This window comes from Anser anser (genome assembly GCF_964211835.1).
Source record: "Anser anser genome assembly, chromosome: 1".
NCBI classification, from domain to species: Eukaryota; Metazoa; Chordata; class Aves; order Anseriformes; family Anatidae; genus Anser; species Anser anser.
The window spans coordinates 115,283,213-115,305,824 of NC_139720.1; the positions used below are offsets into that span (position 1 = coordinate 115,283,213).

The window sequence follows — 22,612 nt, forward strand, 5'->3', positions numbered from 1 at the left end:
TCTGTTGCACAACCGTTAGAGAAAGATAAAATTTATTCTGAATTATTTTTGTAAATATTTTAAGTCAAAGCTTGAAAGACATGCTTTTGAGGCTTTTGTTGTATTGTTTTCCTACCTACATTCTATACTTGCCTGTGCCAACTTAACAGAGGGTGAGTACTAACAAAAATCATTTTACATTCAGATCAGACTTAGTGGAGATTCTAACATCGAATTTAGTGGAGATCCCAACACAAGACACATATTATAGCTGATAAATGAGATGGGGTAGCTGCCTAAATAACAATTTTATTAAGTATGCGATATATACTGCATGGGAGGGGAAATGGTCACCATATACCACAGCATTTAGGCAAGCGCTGAAGCACTTTTGAGCTCCAGCAAAGTTTTTGGGATTCATGGTATAGATCTGACAGTAAAATGAGACAGAACGAGAAAAAAACTTTCAGAGACAAAGGCCCCAAGCCTGCAGTTTACCATGTGTTAGGGACCCCATTAGCTTGTAGAACACAAGAAATTATCAGTGGGGAAACCATTTTGCACCATCTGGCCCTAAGTGACCCCACCTTTTTTCTATGTGTATGTGCATAAAACACACACACAGCAAGGAGAGGATACGCTCATCTCTCTCCTTGTTTACTATTTCCACCTTGAGCAAGCAACCCATAAACAGGAATCCTGTGCTTTTAGAAGATGACCTATAGCAACGGGAGCAGTGCCAGCATTACCTGTGTTTCTAGCATGCATTAACCGTGGAGAGTTTTGTAAGGCCTTATCAACATCATCTGAAGTCAAATGTGGAAGAGGAGCTACAAAACAAAACAAAAAGCAACACCAAAATGAAAAAAAAAATGAGAATTATCTTTTAAAACCATATTTTCCCATAGAGGATTGTTTGAATGTGAATCTACCAACAGTGAGTTTCAGTCTGCAGTTTGCAGGGAGGTATGTGTGTTATAGCTTAAACAACAGCATTCATTTATTTAAAATTATGAATGCAGAATATTTCTGGCTGATTATTGATAGTGTGCGTGTGGAGAAGACTGCACCGCACTGGTGTTGCAATGCTTGTTGTTTTTTCCTTTTAAAACCATGTTAATGGCTTTAAACTTCTTTAAACTGAGGCACACCTGCAAAATTTCCTCAAGCTTAGATAAAAGTGCTCAAGTCAGGAATTCGCTAGTCCCTTCTTTTCCTTTGAAATGCTAGCCATACACTAGAAGTAATTTGCATTTGGACACCAGGGACTGTTTTTTTGTTTTTTTTTTTTTTTTTTTTGTTATTTTATATATATATATATTTTCCCCACAAATTTACAGAACTTTTATTCAATTCAATGAAATCTTTCTTATCCTATTCAGAGTAGAGCAAACTACTGCTAGTTCTTAAAATCATGCCTGGAATTTGCTTTATAAATCAATGTTTGCACTATTATTTAGTGTTCTCATTGTTAAAATGGAAAGAAACAAGTATGTGACCAGAAAAAACATTAGCACTGAGTCCCATCTGATTTTCTTCCTAGAGCGTACTGATAAATATGCTGGGGTTCAATTGAATTTTGTCTGAGATGGACACGTAGAAATATTGCCTAACTCTTATCTTCAACAAACATGAGCGAAAGCCAACAGAAAATAATGGGAATCTTTCCTTCAGAATCAAGAGGCTTTGGATCAGGCTTCTTGTTATGTTCCTAGGATCAGCAATATTAGCAACAGAGACATCTGAAAACCCATCAGGATGTATTCATACCATTAAAATCAATAAAAATAAAGGCTGGTATCAACTATACACATAAGCACATATGCACAATGACAGAAAACTGGCTTACTCTCTCTGAGGTAGTGTAGATGTGACAGGAGGATATCTGCATTATAGCTTGGGGTGAGTCTCTGGAAGTCGTCTTTGGTCATTTTACACAACTCCTTCCCATCAATGTTCTGGAACAACAAGATGTCCACGTCTGGGAGACCATACTCCTTCACTGCCCACTCCAGCCACTGGCGTACGTGGTCTGTACTCCATAACGTAGGATCTAGTGTTATTACAAAGCATAAAATTAGTTGGAAGGAGGCAGCGTTGATGTGCTAGATCAGTGCAAAAAGAATGTAAACCAAATTGGAGAGACCTTAATCCCCTGCATACTGACTGGCGGAGATACATGAGGAATTACTTTGTTCTACTGGGTGGAAAGGAGAATAACTGTCCTTTGAAAAATACCAGTGAAGAGCTGTAAACCCTGATTATTAACAGCAAGCCCTCTACTGTTGGGCTCCTTCTTCCATTTAATATTTTCATCTTGCCATTTTTCTGAATTTCTATCCACAAATTAACACAGGCTCCTGTCCTCATGCAAAGAACACTATTCAGAAAATCATTTAAGACAGTCTATTAACAACACTACAACCTGCATCTGAAAAAAATTCAAAGCTCTCAGCTGAATCTGTACCCTTATTCAAGAGAAATTTCCACTCAAATCAATATTACTATTTCCTACCATAGGCTAAGCAAGCACTCAGATTTGGCTATTTATTTCATACGCTAGAGTGTTATTTCATAAACCAGAGTGGGTCATATTAAAATATTCTGCACTTCCTTTCCTAGATTTCTGTGTTGTTTTGCTATATGTTCCTACACTTGCATGGGTTTTTACTTACTACCAGAAGTATTGGCAAAGCCACCAGGGGAACAAAACAAGAACAAGCCCAAATACCTTGAATCTTCAAGAGCCATATTTGAATCTCCGATTCTAACTTGAAGTTCTTTTTTTTTGTTGTTGTTCTTTTTTTTTTTTTCCCTCTAAACTACTCATTTCTACCTCTGCACATCCTCATAACGGAAGACAGACCTCCTGGCATGAAGACTTTATACTTTTTGCAGAGAAAAGGTAAGAGCCAAGGAGACACATATTCCTCAAGAGTTTCTGCCTTTCAGCACAGAGAGGTCAAATGGCTGTAATCCATTACACAAAAGTCTGCAAAAGGGCTGGAACTTGAAAGACAGCCTAAATATATTTTCTGTGTATTGACTTCTGTGCCATATTATCTCTTCTTACCATTATTCAGGTTGATCTGAAGGAGGTGGGGACCTCTTTCCATTGACTAGACACTATTCGGAGTCTGTCATACTGTTCATTCCCAATCCTTTACTCCTCAGTTCTTCCCCTTTTCTGAAGCTTCTCTTGGAATTTTGTCAGAAGTGAAAGTCAGAGTACTTGATCCTCTGGAGCTTCAGGGTGTTTCTCCATTCTCACAAGCACACCAGAAATCACTTAAAATAACCCCTCCATCTGGTGTGAAATATGTAGCAAACTACAGGGATTAAAGTCTGATCCCTTGGGGTCTGGTTGAGATCGCCCACACCTACAGCAGAGAATTCCAGCAACTGCATTCAGTACGGGTTGAAGTAAACAACCAAACATCAGGAAGCTTACCAAAATATTTTCATTATGCCTATTTTTAAATGTATCTTATTTATCATAACTAATGAGTTACCGCAGTTGGAAATGTGAATTTTGCTTTTTTATTGCTAAGCGTTGTCACATGAGTAGCACACTGCCTATGTGGTAGCCAAACAAAACTACTGATTTTTACCTATATATTTCTCAAAATAGCAAGGCTGTGACTGTGACTCTCTTGTACATTGAATGTCACTCTAATTCACCTCAAAACACAGCTCCAGAAATACACTGAGAAAAAAAGATCTTGCTGAGCTAACCATGCTGAGAGTTAGTAAAAGACTGAAAGAAGTGACAGCCAGCAAGAAGACAAATGTTTGTTTTAGAACAACATTCATACGCCATGAGTTTCAGTGTGGTCTGCTTCCAGCTAGGCTGGACACCTCATTATTCAGTGCATCACTCTGCTGTGCTTCAGAGAAGAACTGTCAACACCATTACAGAGGATACTGCAACATATTTGTCCACACATATCTTGACAAATAACTGAAATAATCACAGCTTGCAAAATTGGCCACAGTTAGGACTCTTGCATATATTAGCAACTGAAAAACTGTAAGAATATTAAGCAACATAGTAGTAGCAGAAATGTTTCTGAGAGGCACATCTATGTTGGAGAGGAACTAGTAGCAAAACATTCCCTTCTGTTTGCAGGTTGCAGGTGTTTGTCATGTGTGTATCCAGTGGTGTATGACCACCTATATATTTCAAGATGGTCTAATGCTTGGACTTCAGAAATAGTTACGGTATTTTGCAAACCTAGGCAACAAACCTTCCAGCAGAGTTTTGTGTGGAAGATGAGGTGCACAGGAGTTCAGCTAACTGCTGAATCCCATAACCAAGCTTCCACCAGAAACAAGAATTTCTCAATTATGCTCTTAAATTGCAGTGGAGTTGTCAGTTTGCTCATTAAAATGTATTACACTGCCCAAACTGAGGGAGTAACCTAGATAAATGTTTTTCATGCGCTGTCTGATTTCACAGAAGCTATTCTGTTTTTAGTATGCTGAGGACCACACTGCATTTGGTATTTTCAGGGAAATTATGTGGTACAGTGATCCATTCTCCTTCACAGAATCATAGAATGATTTGGGTTGGAAGGGACCTTAAATGTCATCTAATGCTAACCCCCTTCCATGGGCAGGGACACCTCCCACTAGACCGGGTTGCTCAGAGCCCCATCCAGCCTGGCCTTAAACACTTCCAGGGATGGGGCATGCACATCTTCTCTGGACAACCTCTTCCAGTGCCTCATCACCCCCACAGTGAAGAATTTCTTCCTTATATCTAATCTAAATCTACCATTTTTTAGTTTAAAGCCATTATCCCTTGTCCTATCACTACATCCCCTGACAAAGAGTCCTGCCCCAGCTTTCCTGTAGGCCCCCTTCAGGTACTGGAAGGCCATTATAAGGTCCTCCGGGAGCCTTCTCTTCTCCAGGCTGAACAATCCCAACTCTCTCAATCTGTCTTCACAGGAGAGGTGCTCCAGCCCTCTGATCAACTTCTTCCCACACACTCCACACCAGCCAGTCCATGGGGTTAGGAAATGGAAGTTGCTGTTTATTTTGCTCACTTCAGGTGAGGGTGAAATACTCCAAAAAGAAGTGAGATAAGTCCGATAGGATCTGAGTGCCTGTCACTAGCCAGTTCTGCCTCCGAAACAGGAAGAACAGGTTGACGAGATGGCTTCATTGTGATATTTTTCAGCTCATTCTCTTAATAGCTCTGGGAAATTACTGCTCTTCCTGATCACATTGCCACTTGTCTTCAGATCTACTTAAATGAAGTTAGTAGATTTTTTGAGGGAAAATGCATTCATTTGCATGAAATTTTTGTGTAGAGGTTCTAACCTGCTGGCACAATAACTCTTCGTTCATTGGTAGTCATATTTGGGGGTGGAATGTGCTTCTCTTCCATGTAGCTTCCATAGTTCATCCCAACATTGTCTGAGCCGCTAACCATTTTCCCTCCTTTTGCCACGCTGCAGTCATCAGGTGAGTTCCTAGACAAAGAAGAGAGGTGTGCTTTGATTATTATTTCAGTCCCTACTAATATCCTCAGCAAAGAATCATGCTGAACAAGATGGAAAAAAATGAGACTGGAGCATCAGGAGTGGCTGTCATTGGTAAACTCCACCCAATGACTACTACCCAATGACTCTGCTGAATCCTTCAGTTGCTTCAGAAAAAAATTACTAGCCTTTATGAACAGCATATTTCTTTTGGGGGTATTGGTCTCCTTGTCTCCAAACCTATAAATGCTAATGTCTTATTTCTGGAAACTGGGCTAGAATGGAGGCTTTTTCATGAGCTTGCTGAGCTTGATGGCTGCAAGTAGCTATGTTTCTCTCTCCAAGCATCTCACAGACAATTCAGGAAAACATAGTGATGCTCGTAAGGTATCAGAGGAAAAAAGTATAAATAGTTCTCATTAGGCTTGGACAGCTTTCCACCTCCACTACTGCCATTGTTTCATGTGAACCACACTCAGTTGCACTTTGTGTTATGCAATGTAGACCTATTTCTGCATATGGCCTACAGAAAAGTAACATTTGCCAAATCCGAGATTCAAAATACCACACGCATGACTGGAAAAACCTTTCAGCTCCTGACTAACGCAGTCTCCATGGTACTATAGTCAAGAAATGGAAATCTGCAGAGGATCTGCAACCAGACACCTCTTTAATTTTGGCTTTACTTTCTGAATAGAGTCTTTAGGTTTAACATCCCACAGTGGGTTCCCTAATGGCATTTTAATTGCATCACAGTTTTCTTCCTGGCAGACACAGACATATTTGTCCCTTAATTTAATGTCTACAATGTGTTTCATCAGAGAGAGAAAAATTGTTACAAAAATCAAAAGAAAGACAGAGCCATAGGGAATACCTTTAAATGCAAAGAGGCTGTTTGGTAAGGGAAGGAGGGTGTTACTTGAGTTTGGGTTTCTTCGGTGATACTACATTGCTAACAACATTTATTTCAGTTCTGCCATTTAACTGCTGAAATTGCACTATGGTCTTACTACACCAGCAGTAAGTCAGGTTGTTATGCTTCATTTCGGTTCCTAGAAAACTAACTAATTTGCAGTCCAGAGGACCGAGAGACCCTCCAAGGACTTAGACTCTGGGAAGGGTGTTTCAGGATCTGCCGTCATCCCCTGGCTCCGAATGGGTTTTACCAAGAGCCTCTTGCTCTCCCCAGCTTGGAAACCCCAGCTCTTGATGCAAACATTGGGCAGTAATGTCACTGTAAGGCCACTGACGGTCAGACTACAGGCACTCTCCCAGAAGTGTTAAACTACTGTTTGAAGACAAAAGAAGAAAAATAATATACAGTTTGGCCAACTGTCTGCTCAACATATAGCAAAAGGATGTTGCAGATATTTTATCCAATGCCTAAGTGACTCACTTGTGTTGTCTGCTCAGCACATGGGTCAGGAACTAATGCAGCTATTGTTTCATATGTGTGTTTTTAAAAATAACTAACTTTTTGAAAGCTGAAAAGATTTAATATATATCTTAAATACTACAAATACATTTTAAGCATATCAGTTTTCTCTGTGCCTTGTTACTGTGTATTTTATCATGTTATGTTAACATACATATTAAACAAACAAACAAAAAACTACTGATGGTGTTCAGTTTAAAAAGAAAATATATCACAGAAATCATTCCAGAGGTACTGTCATCTTCTTTAGGAGAAGGAACAGCATCCTGAATGTTGCCTGGGATATGTTGGCTGCACATACCTTTTTCAGGTATAAAGTATTTTGGGTGCTGCTTAACACAGTTCATATGAAATCTGGCTTGTGTAAGGGTCCTATAAGTACTTGTCAGCCACAGAAGTGAATAATAGCCACAAGGGAAGATACAGTCAGCATGTAGTCTTGCCTGTCATTGAGTGGTGGTAAATTTAGCCTTTCCAACAGAATCAGAATACTTGGGCATTATTCTCTAAGGTTTAATTTTTCTATCCCAGTACATACCTATAAATATAGTTCTGGGAGGCAGCTTATTTCTGTCTAAATGGAGCTAAGCAAAACAAAATAACTTTTCTTTCAGACATAAACATGTTGAAAGTGAGCTTTTGAGATGATTGCTTGTGAATAAAACGTTGGCTTTTTCTGTTTACCTTTAACAAATAGAAATGGCATCTATGCGTAAGCGAGTCTACATACTAAACATGTATATTTGGATCCATGGCCCTCATTTGTACCAGTGCAGATGCCCACCCTGACTGCCAAGGTTATGTTATGTTACCAAGACAAAAGAAAGGGCAATTTGGCTCATTCACTGACTTTTTTTTTTTGTATGTTTTGGGGAAACAGAGAGCTAGCAGCATCCTTTGGCCTAACTGCCAGTTACTTTAGTTTGTTTTTCCGTGAAAAGTAACTCAGGATACAGCAATATCAAAATCTTGATGCTGACATGAAATACAACATCAGTATTGGCCTAAACCACTTCCACAGACAATCATGCATTAAAAAAAACTATTGTAAACATGGAACAGTAAATGATGTGAAAGATCCACTAGTAGCACACAGCTTTTGGCAACCTGACAAGGCTGCTGAGCTGATTCTCTGATTTGAATATAAACAGAGAGAGGGTGGGAAAGAAGATCATAAATAGGTCATAACTTTTCATTAAAATCCAGAAGGAGACAGTCAAGAGTTTTGTCGTGTTAGTGTACTGGGTGGACAAGCAAATCCTCAGTCCAGCAAATCTTCTAAGATCATGCTTAATTCAAGCATGTAAGCAGCTCCGTAGGAGCTAACAGGACTACTTGAGTACTTCAAATTGAGTGTGTGCTTATGTGTACCACTGAGCCAAAGCTTAAGTCAGATGGCTGGAACTGACTTCTATGACATAGAAAGCAAAAGTGAAAATGCAAGCAGACACCAGAAAATGGTATTTTTAGTGCCCAGAACAACAAGAGAATGATTGTATTCAAAAGTGTTTTTTTTAAATATTCTGTGAACCTGCCTTATTTCTGAACCACCAGGGGAGCAGGGGCAGTGGAAAAGCAGCTTTCAGAACATGTGCCCTGTGCAAAAGGTGCAGCTCTGCAGTGATTCATCCTTGTCTCCACGTCTGAAATGAAACCTGAGATATTTTTCTTCTCAGCTGCAAGTTATTTTTACCCTTTGTAAATATACTGAGTTACACCTGGAAATTACCCAAATAAATAAATAAATAAAAAGTGGAAAGACTACAGTCATGCTACCCAAAAGCATTTTGTCCAGTCTTGAGCTGATTCAGCTCTGATGGGTGATAAATGTCTGATGAAGAAAGTATTTCTCCATGGGTCCTTGGAACTGGAAGCCTTGTCCTTATTCAGTGTTACTTAGAATCAAGATGTTTAAATTTAGCACCCACTCCCACTGAAGCCGACTGGAGTTTTGCCAACCATTGACTCTGATGAAAGCAGATGTGAGTTCATAAATAAGTGTATGAAACACTTTTTTTCCTCTTCACTTTGCTACTATTTTCCCCATGTGATATAGAACACCTGTGTTGTGTTAAAATGCAAGGTGTAAGAAAAACAGAGATTAGGAACCAGCAAAATTTTACCTGATCACGGTGACATTCCTATAATGTAAATCCCTGTAGTTTAGTACTTCTGAATTTCAGAGGAAAATAAAAGAGAAAATTTGTGTTCTCTAAATATCTGTACAGTGTCTTTCTAAGTTAATTTAAGAACCACAGTTTGGATAACTTCCTTACAGAGTTACTTACAGAAAAGTGGTCTCAGGACAGTAGAGATGTAACAGAATACCTTCAAAGAGATTTCCATGGGTGGTCCTCCTACCAGCCTGTTGCTGGTCAGGACAGGGGAGATGCTGAACTACCATGAACTTTTCTTCTGCGAGGCTCTGGCAGACAAACCCTGACACTGTCCTGCAGGATACAGATCCCTCTCCTTGCCTCTCCTCTCCCATTTTGTAATGCCAACAACCTGAGAAAGAGGGGAACGGCCCCAGCAGGGCTGAGGTGTCCCCACCCCATCCTTACATACAACAGGGAGAGCTGTACAGAGCCAGCTCCCTCGCAGAATTAAGGCCTACATATGTAAATTTATACTCAGCCAAAATGGTATTACATGAATGTCAGCTCGTATTAAACATATTGCAAAGCAAGCTCAGGCTCACCTCCACTCACTGCAACTGCTCAAGTTGTAGTGAAATTGGTAAGTGTTTTCCCCAAAAGTGGGTTATCACTGAAAAAATGGCCCACAAAAAGAAAAACAAAACTTCCCTGAGACTTCTAATTTTGAAGTAAATCATTGCTTCTTAAAGCCCACCTGTCACACTTTAGTTCACACTATCAAATCAAAGAGTTACATATCTGCAGCCCTAGACTCTCCTCCCTGCCCTTCTACGCACCCACTTCCCCTTTGTGAAGCAGGGGAATTCACATCTGCTGAGACCTGCCATCACAGCAACATACAAAGGGGACCCCTCTTTGGATTCCTCTTCGGATTCTCCTTTGGCAGCAATCACTATGGACAATCCAAGAGTGAGGAGGACCCTGCACTCCTCAGCTGCTGAAGCAGGAGGGTGGCTGCACCAGCAGCTCTGCAGAGCTCCAGGGGCTGCTTCTCTGACACCAACCCCATGGATGCAAAGTGAGACTGAAAAGTGCTGTCAGCGGTAATATCAGAGGCCCCAGTGCTTGCTTTTGGCTTCCACCATGCCCAATCAACTGCTGCATCTTGATGCAGCTGCCTGGCCATGTACACACTGCCAAACCCTGCAAGCATAGCAGGCAGTCTGCAGGCACCTGCCCTTAAACTTGCTACGTGTGCACCACCACAGCCACCCTGCTGAAAGGAAAGCATAGTTTTTTATTTTCTCTGCCAAATCTTCATGTGAAAGCAGCCCAAAATTCCCTACAGAGGACTATGGCATAACAGAGATATTAAAATGCCAAAAAATGCACGTAGGCCAAAGCATCCCTGGGGTGCACACACAAGCCCTCATGCAAATGTTTAGCAAACCTGGCTGGGGAGCTGCTTCCCCAGCAAATACACAAATAAGTAAATAAATGGGTGGGTAGGAGGGTGGGTGGATAAGTAACTCAGTGCCTAGCTATGTCCTGAGTCACTCCCCCACCCACCTGGGGTGGCTGTGTAATAGGCGATGCTCACCCAGAGCAAAGGCCAGGGTGGAAGGGAAGCAAGCCCCTCAGGATCAACACTGCTGCCTAAAGTTGGCTAAAGCTGAAGATGAAGCCACAGTGACAGTCTGCTCAACTTTGCTAGAAGGTGAGTGTCAAAAGCAAGCCCGAGAAGACAAAAGAAATAAATAAAAACTGAAGTCCTCATGGGGCAACACAAACATAGAGGTGAACTGCTCCATGTGGGGCTGTGCAGGGGCAGCCAAACTGGTCTTCAATAGTCCCAACAAACCTGGACTTGGGGCGGCCCCACACTAACATCCCACTGCAGCATCCAAAGGAGGGTTGATAGCATTGTGGTGGGGGCTGCCCAGGCTCTGTAGGAGCTTTGTCTTGCACAGGGCAAGGCCAGGGGTCGCTAAAGGATGTCACAATGTGACACATAGAGTGCCTCGTTACTTCCTTCAACAAAAGGAGAAAGTAAACGCCACATGCCAACACATGCATTTCGTTGGCTTTCTGTAAGCAAAACAAAAGATGCTTGTTTATTGAGCTGTATATGCAACAGCAGTTCATTTTCAATCAAATAACAACTTTTGCTAATTGAAGCAATCTTTTCTATTTATTTATTTATTTATTTCTTGCTTAACTTTCCCGGCTATCTTGCAATCCACAGCTGCTTCAAGCCTTTAGGCCATCATGGCAAATTAAGGCAGTCAGCGTCTGGCTCACTAGAGGCCAGTCAAGCTATAAATATTACCAGCCTGGCTCTTTGTGTTCACAGTGCGGGGAAACAGCTGGTTTAAGTTTGACTGCACGTTGTCATTTCTCCATTAGTGCAAACACTTCAATATTTCTTATGTGTGAGGTTGGAGTGAAGAAAGGGAAAGAAGGGAATGGGGTCACTAAAAGTCAAAGCTAAGAAATGATGTTCTGTATATACATAATTTACAATTAGATTGCTGCCTGGGAGAATGCTGAAGTCTGATATGGTGATAGCTCGGCCAAAGCCACAATGACTTCCCAGTTGGCCTATAACTTTCAGGACCTATTTTCTCTTGTTTTTCTTTTATTATTTTTATAGAAATTCTATTATAATGGTAATGGATTACATTTCTCAAATTGTATTTCATTTCAAGAGCTTGTAAGACTGTTGTATTTGTGGTTTCATAAAATATGAAATACTGGGAGACAAGGCCCTTCCCAAACCGCATGTGCCTTCTTTTGTGGGCAGGGATCGTATAGAAAGTTAGCGAAGTAAAGCACACCAGGCATAAACAGAAGTGACATCTTGCACAGAAACCATAATCCCCTGTGTCTGTGGAATGTCTGCTGATTTTCATGATTAGTATTATTGGGCTGTGAGGCTGATGGGTGCGAAATGTAAAGCCAAAGAAGATTAGCCACCTCTCTTCTTCTTACTCACATTCTGTTTTGTTTTTAAAATGTTGTTCCCAAGCTTCAAATACTGAGCACCCTCATCGATCCTACCCTGATCAAAATAAAACACTTACAAATGAAGGGGGTGAGGAGGAGACTTATTTCCAAATGCACTGGTTTAGAGATGTCCTACTTACTGTCAGCGCCTGTGCTATGCCAGCATGGGGGAGCACCACAACCACCATTTCTAAATGCTCTAAATGCAGCAAATACTGTACTTGAAATAAAGCAGTATAATGATAGGAACAGTCAGAAATAATGATGGTGATTTTTAACTCTTGTGGGGTCTGATGTCAATGTTTGAAGATTAATTTTTTATTTCACTACCCAGATGAGAGCATTTGGTTGCTTAGCACTTTTGAAATTTTGGTTATCCTCATCTCTGTCTTAACCTCCTAAGTTTGAGCACACAATTTAAGCATCAGTGGTTAATCCAAAATGTAACCATGCCAATTAAGAATGAGCACATCACCCCAGGGTGGAAAGCTTTTAGCCAGCACCTGCCAGTACCAAAAAAGCTGCTAAAAAGTAGCTACAGTAGGGGTGAGTTGGAGAGATGGTTTATTTTTCTCCTTGGCAACGTTTGTTTCCAGAACAGAGCCAAACCCTGCACACACAAACACACACACGCACACCAATGTTAAACTGGTGGATTTTCAGAGTGAAGAGGTACTTCTTGGAAGTAATCACACATAAAGCCCTGCATGAAGGAGATCCTAAATTTGTAGTTTTTCCAGCCTGGTGGGCAGCCACTCCACCAACCACCCAATCAGTGGGAAAAAAAGATTGTTATCCAAGATTAATGCTACTTTATATAGGCAGCTCCAATAAGTGCAAGAGGAAAATCATCCTCTTAAGACAGATCTCCCAGCTTTGCTGTGGACTGACGTAGGGGCTGACTCAAGCCCTGTTGGAGTCAGAGGAGAGAATCCCATTGACTGCCACGAGTCTTAGACCACGCTTGTTGTTTAGTCTGAGCTGAGGTTTACCAAGAATACCAGGGCTGCATGCCGGTGGTATGCCACCAGATGTAGGAGGGATGATACTAAGCCTCAGCTAGGTTGTGATCCAGTGATGGAAAAAGCCATGCCCTTGAAAAGCAAGTGATGTCAGAGTAACTGCTGCAGATCAGCCCAGTTTCTCAATGTGTTGGATGTGCAGAAGGTGTGGAAATGCTCTAACTAGATCCACCAGCATCATCCCACAGACTGGAGCATAATACAGAGGTGCCTCACCTAGCTTAAAGCACGCCAGCCTGCATCCTGGGAGCAGGATGGTCCTGTCGTGGTGGCAGTACAGAGCTCCATATGGATAAATGCAACCTGTTTCGTGCCTGGGCAAATTAGCTGGCACATGGCTAGACTACACAAGGTACCTCAAGTGCAACCCATTCTAATTTGCTTGTTTGTAAAGCATAAAATAGCTACATTGATTAGAGCTTACATCAAGGGGAGCAGGAGGGGAACAAAAAAACAAGAGGCTCCTCTGGACTCTGAAAGTCCTCCTGCATGTCATATGCACTCAATCCAGCCAGCACAGAGGCTCTTTGATGAAAATATAGAACAGAAACACGCAAAGAAAAATGGTATTTCCCAAAAGATCCAGCATAAAAGATATACTAAATGATAATTTCATTTTCAAATGGTTTTTAAGGTACAGTTGGTAGCACTTAAAAAAGCATTTTTCATATGATTAAATCTTAATGACAACTGATTATTTCTGGCATTTCTTTAAAACTTCTGTATCAGCTAAGCTGATGTTAGAGAACTTTTGCTGCGCTTTCACTGCAGCTAACATTCATAATGCATTTTCAGTTAAATTATCACACTGCTCCTGGCAAGTAAAATTTATCTGAGGCCTGAATAAGACCGTATGTTCCACCTCAGCCTCCCTTAAAAAGAAAGATTACCTACCAGTAAATGTAGATCTTCCAAGCTACCTTTGTATATTCCCACGCATGTCCATGTCCATGAGTGGGAATATATGGGTGAGGGTGATCACAGCACACTGAATAATTCACAGACTTAAATGCTCTACCCTAGGCCTCATTAGAGCATTTCCACAGAGGTGAATTTCATGCTAAATGCATGAGTTGCATTCAGACATTGCAATAGAATTGCTTATATTTAATTTGATAAAATATATAAAGAAAAATAAACAGAAAAGTTAGTAACAGCATGATACAGGCAATCTCCAGATCTATATTATAGTGCCTTACTATATCAGGGTGAATCTTTTGGTCTGACTAAAGAACACTAAATAGCAGGAAACAATATTATTACATTCAGGTGAAAGACTGACTATATGGTGGCACAAAAGTTCTCATTAGATTTATGTGCCTGGAAGAAATATAATGGCTGAACCAACATAGCAGATTTGAAGGAACTGAATTTAATACTATGTGTGACAATCTATATTGTATACGCAAGGTAATGACATCTTTAATTTCAACTTTTTTTGCTTTAATTTAAGGTAGGCCCTTAGGCTATACTTTCTGGTGCTGTGCAGCAGAGTTTAGTTTGAAAAATACTGTTATTGTTAAAGAAAACTGTGTAGTTAATCCCTCTGCAGCACACTGAAAATAACCCTTTAATTTCTTTCTGAAGTTATTTCTTCAGAATTCATAGGGATACCAGTTTTTAGACCATTATGGTTTGAGATTTAACGTAGGGCAATTGCAGCCAAAGTGTATCTGGGGAGAGTCCTATCAGGGTGAGTACATTTCTCATTTGAGTGAGAAATTGTTAAGTGTAAATTGTTGGTGTGTAAGAGGTCCAACACATTCCTAAAATTTTATACCCTGTTCCAGATGACAGAATATATGGCCAGGAAGCAGCCCAACACAGAGAGGAGTAAGAGGGGGGTGGCAAAAAAAATAATCATGAAGGTAACTATTCTCTAGTTGCCATTTTGTGGGGTCTGGTACCCTGGTTTGCACCTTCTGTGCATGGTATTGTTCAGACAAGCTCCTAAATAGAAAGAGAATTAGGGAGGGTATTCTGCAGATTCTAGAGGTAGCACCTCTGGGGCTCTGCAATATGGCCATGGTATTTTAGACACCTTTTGGACAACCCAGATTTTAAAAATGGGTGTAAAGTGAGCAGCTACAGTTTTATTAAAAATGAGAAGATGCTCCAAGCTCTCTAGCCACTACCTGTGTTCATTTTTAATATTTTTATAAAACATTTTTTTTTAAGAAATTAGAATTTAATTTAGGGAAAGCAATATAGGGACTGCAAATGGGCAGGGTGGGGAAGGCTTATTCAGAAAAGTAAATGCAAGTGGAAGGGCACTGCTAATCTGCACATATAAACTGTGTCCAATATTATGTATGTGACAAACAGCAGATAATCTGCCAGGAAACCAATGAAAGACCAACATACACATGGCATAAGCCCAGAGGGACTTGAAGAAGGAACAAATGGTTTTCAGATTTGTAAGATTTATATATTTTGTAATATTTATATATTTGTAATATTTATATATTGCATTGAACATTGAGCATTTTCAATGTTGGTAGTCCTAAGCAATATTATATCAGAATATTTGGTATAATTATTTAGGAATAATATACTGCTGGTAAATGTTTTCATCTTATGCAAGGCTTGAGTTATACACTTTCTTTTTTTTTTTTTTTTTTTCCTACAACTGGCAGGAATATCACATACCAAGAAACATTACGATTCCCAAAGCGTAATAGCATTATGCACATTATATACACATATGTATATGACTTTTTAAACTGTCAAAATGTATTTATAACTTTTATTTGGTAAAATTATTTCTATATTAAAAACATAATATTAACTTTTTTTTTCATTATGTATTAGGCCTTATGAAATAATATATTTCTGATGAAATAGAGTAATTTAATTTTTATTTGTGTGTTAATCAAGTAATACACACATAATTATTTTTTTCTTCTGTTAATCTATTCTTATATTTGGTAGTCTATAAATGCCTTTTTTTAGCATGATGTCTTGTGAAGCATGAGTTTTCCTGGTTTTCTACAGTTACCAACTCTGCATTGCTCTGTCAAAGGTCAGGCTGTCAAATCCAAGATTAATGAATGAAAACCTGCTTCAAATGCTGCAGGTTATTTTTAATTCAACATAGAAATAATTAAATTTCTTGCCATTATATGTTCAACCAGAATGTGCCCTTTAGAAAACCAGTGTTCTGATCAAGAACATTCTGTAGTTCAGAGCAGTAGCTTGCATGGACTCTTATGGCAATAGAACCCTTATGCCAGTTCACACGCTGGTTCATGTTGGGGAACAATGGTCACCACTGAGTAGTTCACTTTCTAATGACAGCCACATGAAGCAGCAATGAGTGATGCTGCCTGAACAAAAATGAGGAACTTAGTCTTCATGCATTGATCAGCTGATTTGCACTAAACTGCAAGTCCTAATGATGAAATATGTAGCCCTAATACTTTTCTTTTTTGAGAGAGAGGGAGAAAGAGAGAGAGAAAGTACAAAAAATTGCTTCTTTTCATTTGTCACAGGCTGCAAAGGCAGTTGGTATGGTGCAAAAGTGTTTCACTGGGTTTCAGATGCCATGACAATTTCTGGGTGCCACCGTAACTATAACAAATAACAATTCTGCTGGAAAAGTACGATTCAAAATCGTGCTTCATGATTATTCCATATGGGACCTGGTAGCAGGTATAAAAAGGATGATTTAAAGACAATTCCCTCAACATTCAGCCTTGCAAAGGTAGACATTGCTTTCACTAGTAACGGTGCAGAGCACATGCACAAATATTTCATGCAGCTACTGTTTCCCCTGCTAAAGCCATGCCGCTGGGCAGGCAGCAACACGTGAGCTGAGAGTTCAGGTGAGGGATGGGGAGCCTGGCTCCAGCCCTGCTGCTGGGGTGCTCTGCTCTGGTGGCTGCACTGTGGTTCCCCCCTGCCTTGGTTACTTCTATTTTTATCCAACGAAGGCATGGCCCCTGGGAGGGAGGCAGAGGCTCTGAACAGAAAAGTTCTTCCATCTGCATGTTCAACAGCACGTCCCTACACAACGACACTTTTGGGCCTCTCTGGGCTCGGGTATCTCCCCAGGCTAATAAAAGACAGCACTGCTGCCTACAGCTTTCTACTTAAACTACCACAACAGCGACAAACTTGTGACTCAGGCTAGTTCCTCCAATATTCAGACTAGTTACGTATTTCAGGGTTCCAGCACAACAAATGCAGAATTTGTTGCTGATTATTTATAAAATGTGATTGACCAAAAATTTCAAGGGAATCTGTATGATCTAGACCCTTCCTTAAGATCTGTGAGTATGTGAAACTACGAGTTTGTGTCTAACTGGCTTTAGTTCTGCATAATATTAAAAATTATTACCCCTAATGATTAACGCTAATTATCTACCCTAATGCACTTTGTGGAATTTACACTAAGAAAAATTGTGACCAGTAATCTTGCAAAAATGCCAGAACAAATATTTAGTGGTAGTTTGAGAAAGAGTTGAAACTAGTTTTGGATCAGTACATCATTTATGATTATATTGATGTAATTGATTAGCACAAAAAAGAACAAACAAAATCACTAAAAGTGGTTCTGAATAAGCAGGCTTAAAAGATTTTCCCTGATTTTTTGTAACTTCAGCTCACCATTTATTTCTACATATCTCAAATCTTTGCCTATTCACTGGAAAGTCTGATTTGACTTCTGAACAATTCCCATCCTTATTAAAAATCCTTTTCCATCCTTATGAAAATCCAATTTTCATTCTTATGAAAAATGTAGGTGTGATAAGCTGTCAAACCAGCTTTGTCCTGCTTGTGGTGCTCATCACATTAGCACAGCAAGTGTGAACAATAACCACAGTGCCCATGGCTGAGGTTTATCTAAACATCTGATGCTGGGAGATGAGATTAGTAGGCAGGTGTTTGGGACAGAACGATGTGAAGCATGGTCTTCACTGGCACATCGCCAACTATTGTGAGTAACTGACTCCTTCTGAACCTCTGCCCTTCAGCAACACTGAAGGAAAACTGTTCTGACAGTCAGGCACTTTAAACAGGAAAGCACTTGCTTGGATAGTTTCCTTGAATTAAAAAAAAAAAAATCAAAAAAAAAAAAAAAGCAAGCATCATTGTGATTTTTCAGATGGCAAAAATCATACAGAGGGTTCCTATGCTTTGGGGAGACACCGGTCAATATCCACAAAAGCCATCACATTACTCTTTAAGCCGAATCCATACAATTGTCCTTCACAGAGACATCCACAAAAAAAAAGTCCTGAGAAAACACTGACATGCTGTGGGTATGGCTATTGCCTGTTGAGCCGAGTAATTTATTTCCTTGTTCCTCTCTACTCCCTTGCTTTCCTCCATACAGGTGGGGTTTCTTCATCGTAAACTCTTCTAAAATCCAACTCCATGATTATGTTCTTCAGCACAATGCTTATGGCAAATTTAAAAGTAAAAATCAATAGTTTGCTCCCTCTGACATTACAAGAATTTACTTCCTATGGTTATCTATTTGGTTATATTTAAAGCAAAAGCATCAGACCTGATTACTGTATTTGACAACTTCAGTTGAGTATTAATCACATACTCCACAGCCCTAGATGGATCAATATAACAGCTCAAAACCACACCACAGATATATTTTCCAAACTTTAATATATGCTCTTTCACCCAGGTTGCAATGCAAGTTTATACTGCAAATTATCCACAGTCAGAAGAAACAAAGAAAGGTATTGCACAAGCTCTCAAGAAGGCTGTGCCTGTAGCACCACCATCTTAAAGGGGTTGACAGGTGTGAATTGCAACACACAGGAGACCTGTAGGTTTACTGGGACAGCAGCTGGTGGCCTGGTGTCTTGGGGCACTTAAAATGGTGCTCAGTTTGTAAGTTTAGACAAGTGAACTGCGCCCATCACAAGAAAAGAGTACATCAGCTGTGGTAACACTGGCCTTATTACCTTGACCCATTAACCTGGTTTGGATTACACTCCATCTTGATGGTGACTCTGGCTGGGGGCTGTGATAACCAGTCTTGTTGGGGAACACGCGGACTCATCTTTGACGTCTGCCCATATTCACTGGAGGAGGAGGCCGTCATCTCTGTCTTTCCAAGGTGGGGTGATCCGTAGGCGCACTCGAACAAGGACTGGTCTTCACTCACCACTGATAACGCTTCCTGCAAACCAGAGAAGAGAAGTCAACGTGACAGTGTTTCAGAGCAGATGTTGTAATATCCCCCAAGAAAAAAGGTGATCATCCATCTTATGAGAAGACAAGTAGCTGTTTGTTTGCTTAAATGTCTACTGCTTTTTGGGCATGTCTCTCCTGCTGGCAGAGGTGAGGACTCACCATGCCAGATGCACATCAGGGAGGGACAACACATTCCGTGCCTGGTGAGACACCTCCTGCAAGCAGTGGAACAGAGGCACACACATGCTCAGACAAAAGCCAAGGAAGCATACCATGGTGACAGGAGAAAGGAGAGGGCAGGGAGGGAAGGTATCTCAGGCCCCTCGTGTTCCAGGTGTGGACATGGAGGGACAGCTCTGTCACAGGTGCTAGCTGTCAGGACGTGACCAGGAGCTAGACCTTGCTGACTCACAGGGAGCTTCTCTTCCTTCCTCTGGGACCAGGGCCAATTTGTTCCTGGACAGGGTGCCAAGACACAGCCGGTTGTCACCCCTGAACCAGGGATCCTGCTCTTTCCCTCAGCTGCAGCAAAAGGCAGATCGTCCCAGGCTTTGCCACTAACCAACAGGCCCCAAGCTCCTGTAGGACGCCATGCCCACTGACAGCATCTCCACCTCTCACAGAAACACTTCCTTGTAGCTTGCAGAACTTGAAGGCCCCAGCATATGGACCCCAGCCCCCCGTCATGGTAGAAGGGACCAGCTGGCCATGGTCCCTTCTCTGCACCATGGGTGCAGAGGCTGGGGGCATGTAGGAGCCAGGTGCACCGCCATACACTCACCAGGGCACTGCACGTGCAGGCCCACACCTCAGCTGGGATGAGAGCAATAAAACAGCACAGATCCATCAGCAGAGGAGGACAAAGAGGAGAGGGCAGAGAGAGAAGAGGTAGAGCAATGGGTGTCCTTCTGCTGACATGCTCAGGCCCTCCCCAGCTGCTGGAAGAGGACTTTGCATGAGTGGCAGCAGCCACATGGTATCCTAAAATCAGCAGTCACATTTCTTTGTTTTAAGGGCAGCTTACACTTATTATTCCTTTTATTTGCCTGGTTTGTGGGTCCTCACCTGTCACCTTTAGTTTTAACTCCCCGGTTATTACACCTGCCCTGCACATTCCTTCCATAGCCTGTGCCCAGCTCCCAGATTGTTGCCTCTGGTGGTAGTGTGAAAGGGCATCTGTGAGGCAGGATAGGTGCCACAATAACACCGCATCTGTCCTGCCTCCCTGACAGGGAGGTCTTTGGCCTGCCCAGACATGCTAAAAACTCCTACTGCTGGTGGTCTTAAGATTTCTGATGAGACATTCCTGGGAAAGCCTGCAGAAAGCTCCTGCTTTTCAAGGAGGTGGGAGGTGAGATGGCTGCTGGTCCCTTGCGCCCTAAAGGTTGCTCCCCTGGCTACACTGTAATGAACAACAGCAGGAGGACTTAATGCACTTGAATGTTAAAGTAGCAGGGGTCGCATCACATAAGCTAGAAAAACAAAATGTTATGTTGGATGGAAAAAAAAATCTTTCTAAACAGTCTGTGTGAGTTTTTCACGAAGATATATATATATATATACGCTCATATCATATTGTATATACACACACATATAGTCTGGCCAAGTGATCACAACATTACCTGCACCTAAGACTAATTACTGCATAGTTCCCTCTATTCTGTCCCACTGAAAAGCTAATAAACGAACCAAAAATTAGGTAATGAGTTGCTAATTTTGGAAAAGTTAGCCACAGTAAATACATGTAAGTGTGAAATATATGGGGGAAAGCAGGAACAAGATTGCAAATACAACAGGAAGAATATTATTTCACTCTGCAGAAATCTTTCACTCTGTAAAAACGTTTTCAAAACAGGCATTAAATGCTACATAATGAATGTATTTCTTATCCTCCCACACACAAGAGATGCAAAGCAATTTTATTCTTGTTTCTATTAAACTTGACTCAACCTAATATAAAGTAATATAAGAATATTTAGTAGGATCATGAATGCAAACCAAAAAATATGGTGTTTCTATTTGTTGGTATCACTAGTGACAGTAAATATTGTCTGTACTATGGATGCACATTATGTTGCACAAAGAGGGAAAGTACACATTTTAACTTACTGAGGCTGGACAGGGAACATCAGAAATATGAACCCAATTAATAAGGGTTGTGCAAATATCTGAAAGGCTACAGCAAAAACAAGGCAAACATAAATGAACCCAGGAGAAGGATTTAGACCTTGTATTTCAGGAAAAAATGACTTGTTATTCTCGGACAATAAAATTGCAATTTGCTAGCTAGAGTTTTGTTCTGATTTAGTCATCTGAAATCCATCCTGTTAGCCTTCAGTTAGTGCATGCTGACAGCTCTGTAAAGTCTCTGTAGGAATAACTGGGTTTCTGCCAACTTTTGGTGCCATTGGGTTTGTCCTTGTCCAGAAGTCTTATTATTGTGTACTTTATGATAGTGAAGGTCTCTGATGTTTTACTCCAAGTCCTCACTGATCTTTGCTGGCCTGTCTTGAAGGACACTCGGTCATGTGTCATCCCTCCCTTGCGCACATTACACAAGCTGAACTAATCAACTAAGTAAGATTTTGCATAATTTTGAGGAGTCAGCATAACTAGAGAGTATGGTCTAAACTATAATTAGCCTTACTTCCTCCTTAACTATCTTTTCTCTCTTCTCATACATTAAGTAAGGTTGAGGTTGTATGTGGGAAACGTGGAAACTATGTTTAGCATCAGTTTTGCTGCTTCTCCTGTCAGGCAGGGTGCAGAAAGTCATACCTAATGTCCTCTCTTGCAAATGCAGTCAGGACCATTGAATTCAATTTACCAGGAAGCACTACAAGGTGATGATATATGTGGTCCTTGCATATCATTACGCACATGGAGAAGTTGTCTGCAATACATGGGATGGAGCTGTGTGTCGAGAAATGGTAACTGCTGAATTTTTGGCCTAGTGATCTTAAAAATTGAGGATTTCTGTCCTGGGTATTTCTGAATCCACTGATCTTGCAAGACACAGTGATGCTGAACAATGAGAGGCTAGTGCAACCTGATATAACCTCTTGTGAAACACGTAGTGTGGGAAAGCATAGAAATAGCATCAAGAAATTTGAAACATTTCTCAGCTACACAAGAATGCCTGATAACTGACATAATTTTGTATTAAAAAAAAAAAAAAAAACAACAGAAAATGTCCTCCAGCTGCTTCTTGTATGCATCGTTTCATCTTGTCCATCCTTGATTTCTCATTACTGATTAAAGCCTTCAAGTCTTAACCCTACATAAGCTGTAAAAGGAAAGCTCTAACAGCTGTACCGAATAGCTGACAGAAGGCAGAATGGGTCTTTCTTTCTTAAATACAGGAACATAGAAATGTGCTTTCTGCTGTAATTCTAAATGCTATCTCTTCGACCAAATGTAATA

General features: G+C 40.7%; 1 protein-coding gene across 6 annotated transcripts in view; it reads right to left on the reverse strand.

The window, feature by feature from the left end:
* Positions 1-22,612, reverse strand: part of ERG (ETS transcription factor ERG) — a 149,197-nt gene that overhangs the window by 16,659 nt on the left and 109,926 nt on the right. For 4 of the 6 annotated variants that reach the window (XM_083826801.1, XM_083826802.1, XM_083826803.1 and 1 more), the window contains 4 exons: positions 18,958-19,175; positions 5,308-5,459; positions 1,829-2,032; positions 729-809 (listed from right to left, as the gene is read on the reverse strand). In XM_083826801.1, coding sequence (XP_083682927.1) covers positions 729-809; positions 1,829-2,032; positions 5,308-5,459; positions 18,958-19,175 — 655 coding nt within the window. The remainder of the gene's footprint in view (positions 1-728; positions 810-1,828; positions 2,033-5,307; positions 5,460-18,957; positions 19,176-22,612) is intronic. The other 2 variants (XM_083826804.1, XM_083826805.1) reach the window with 1 other exon arrangement.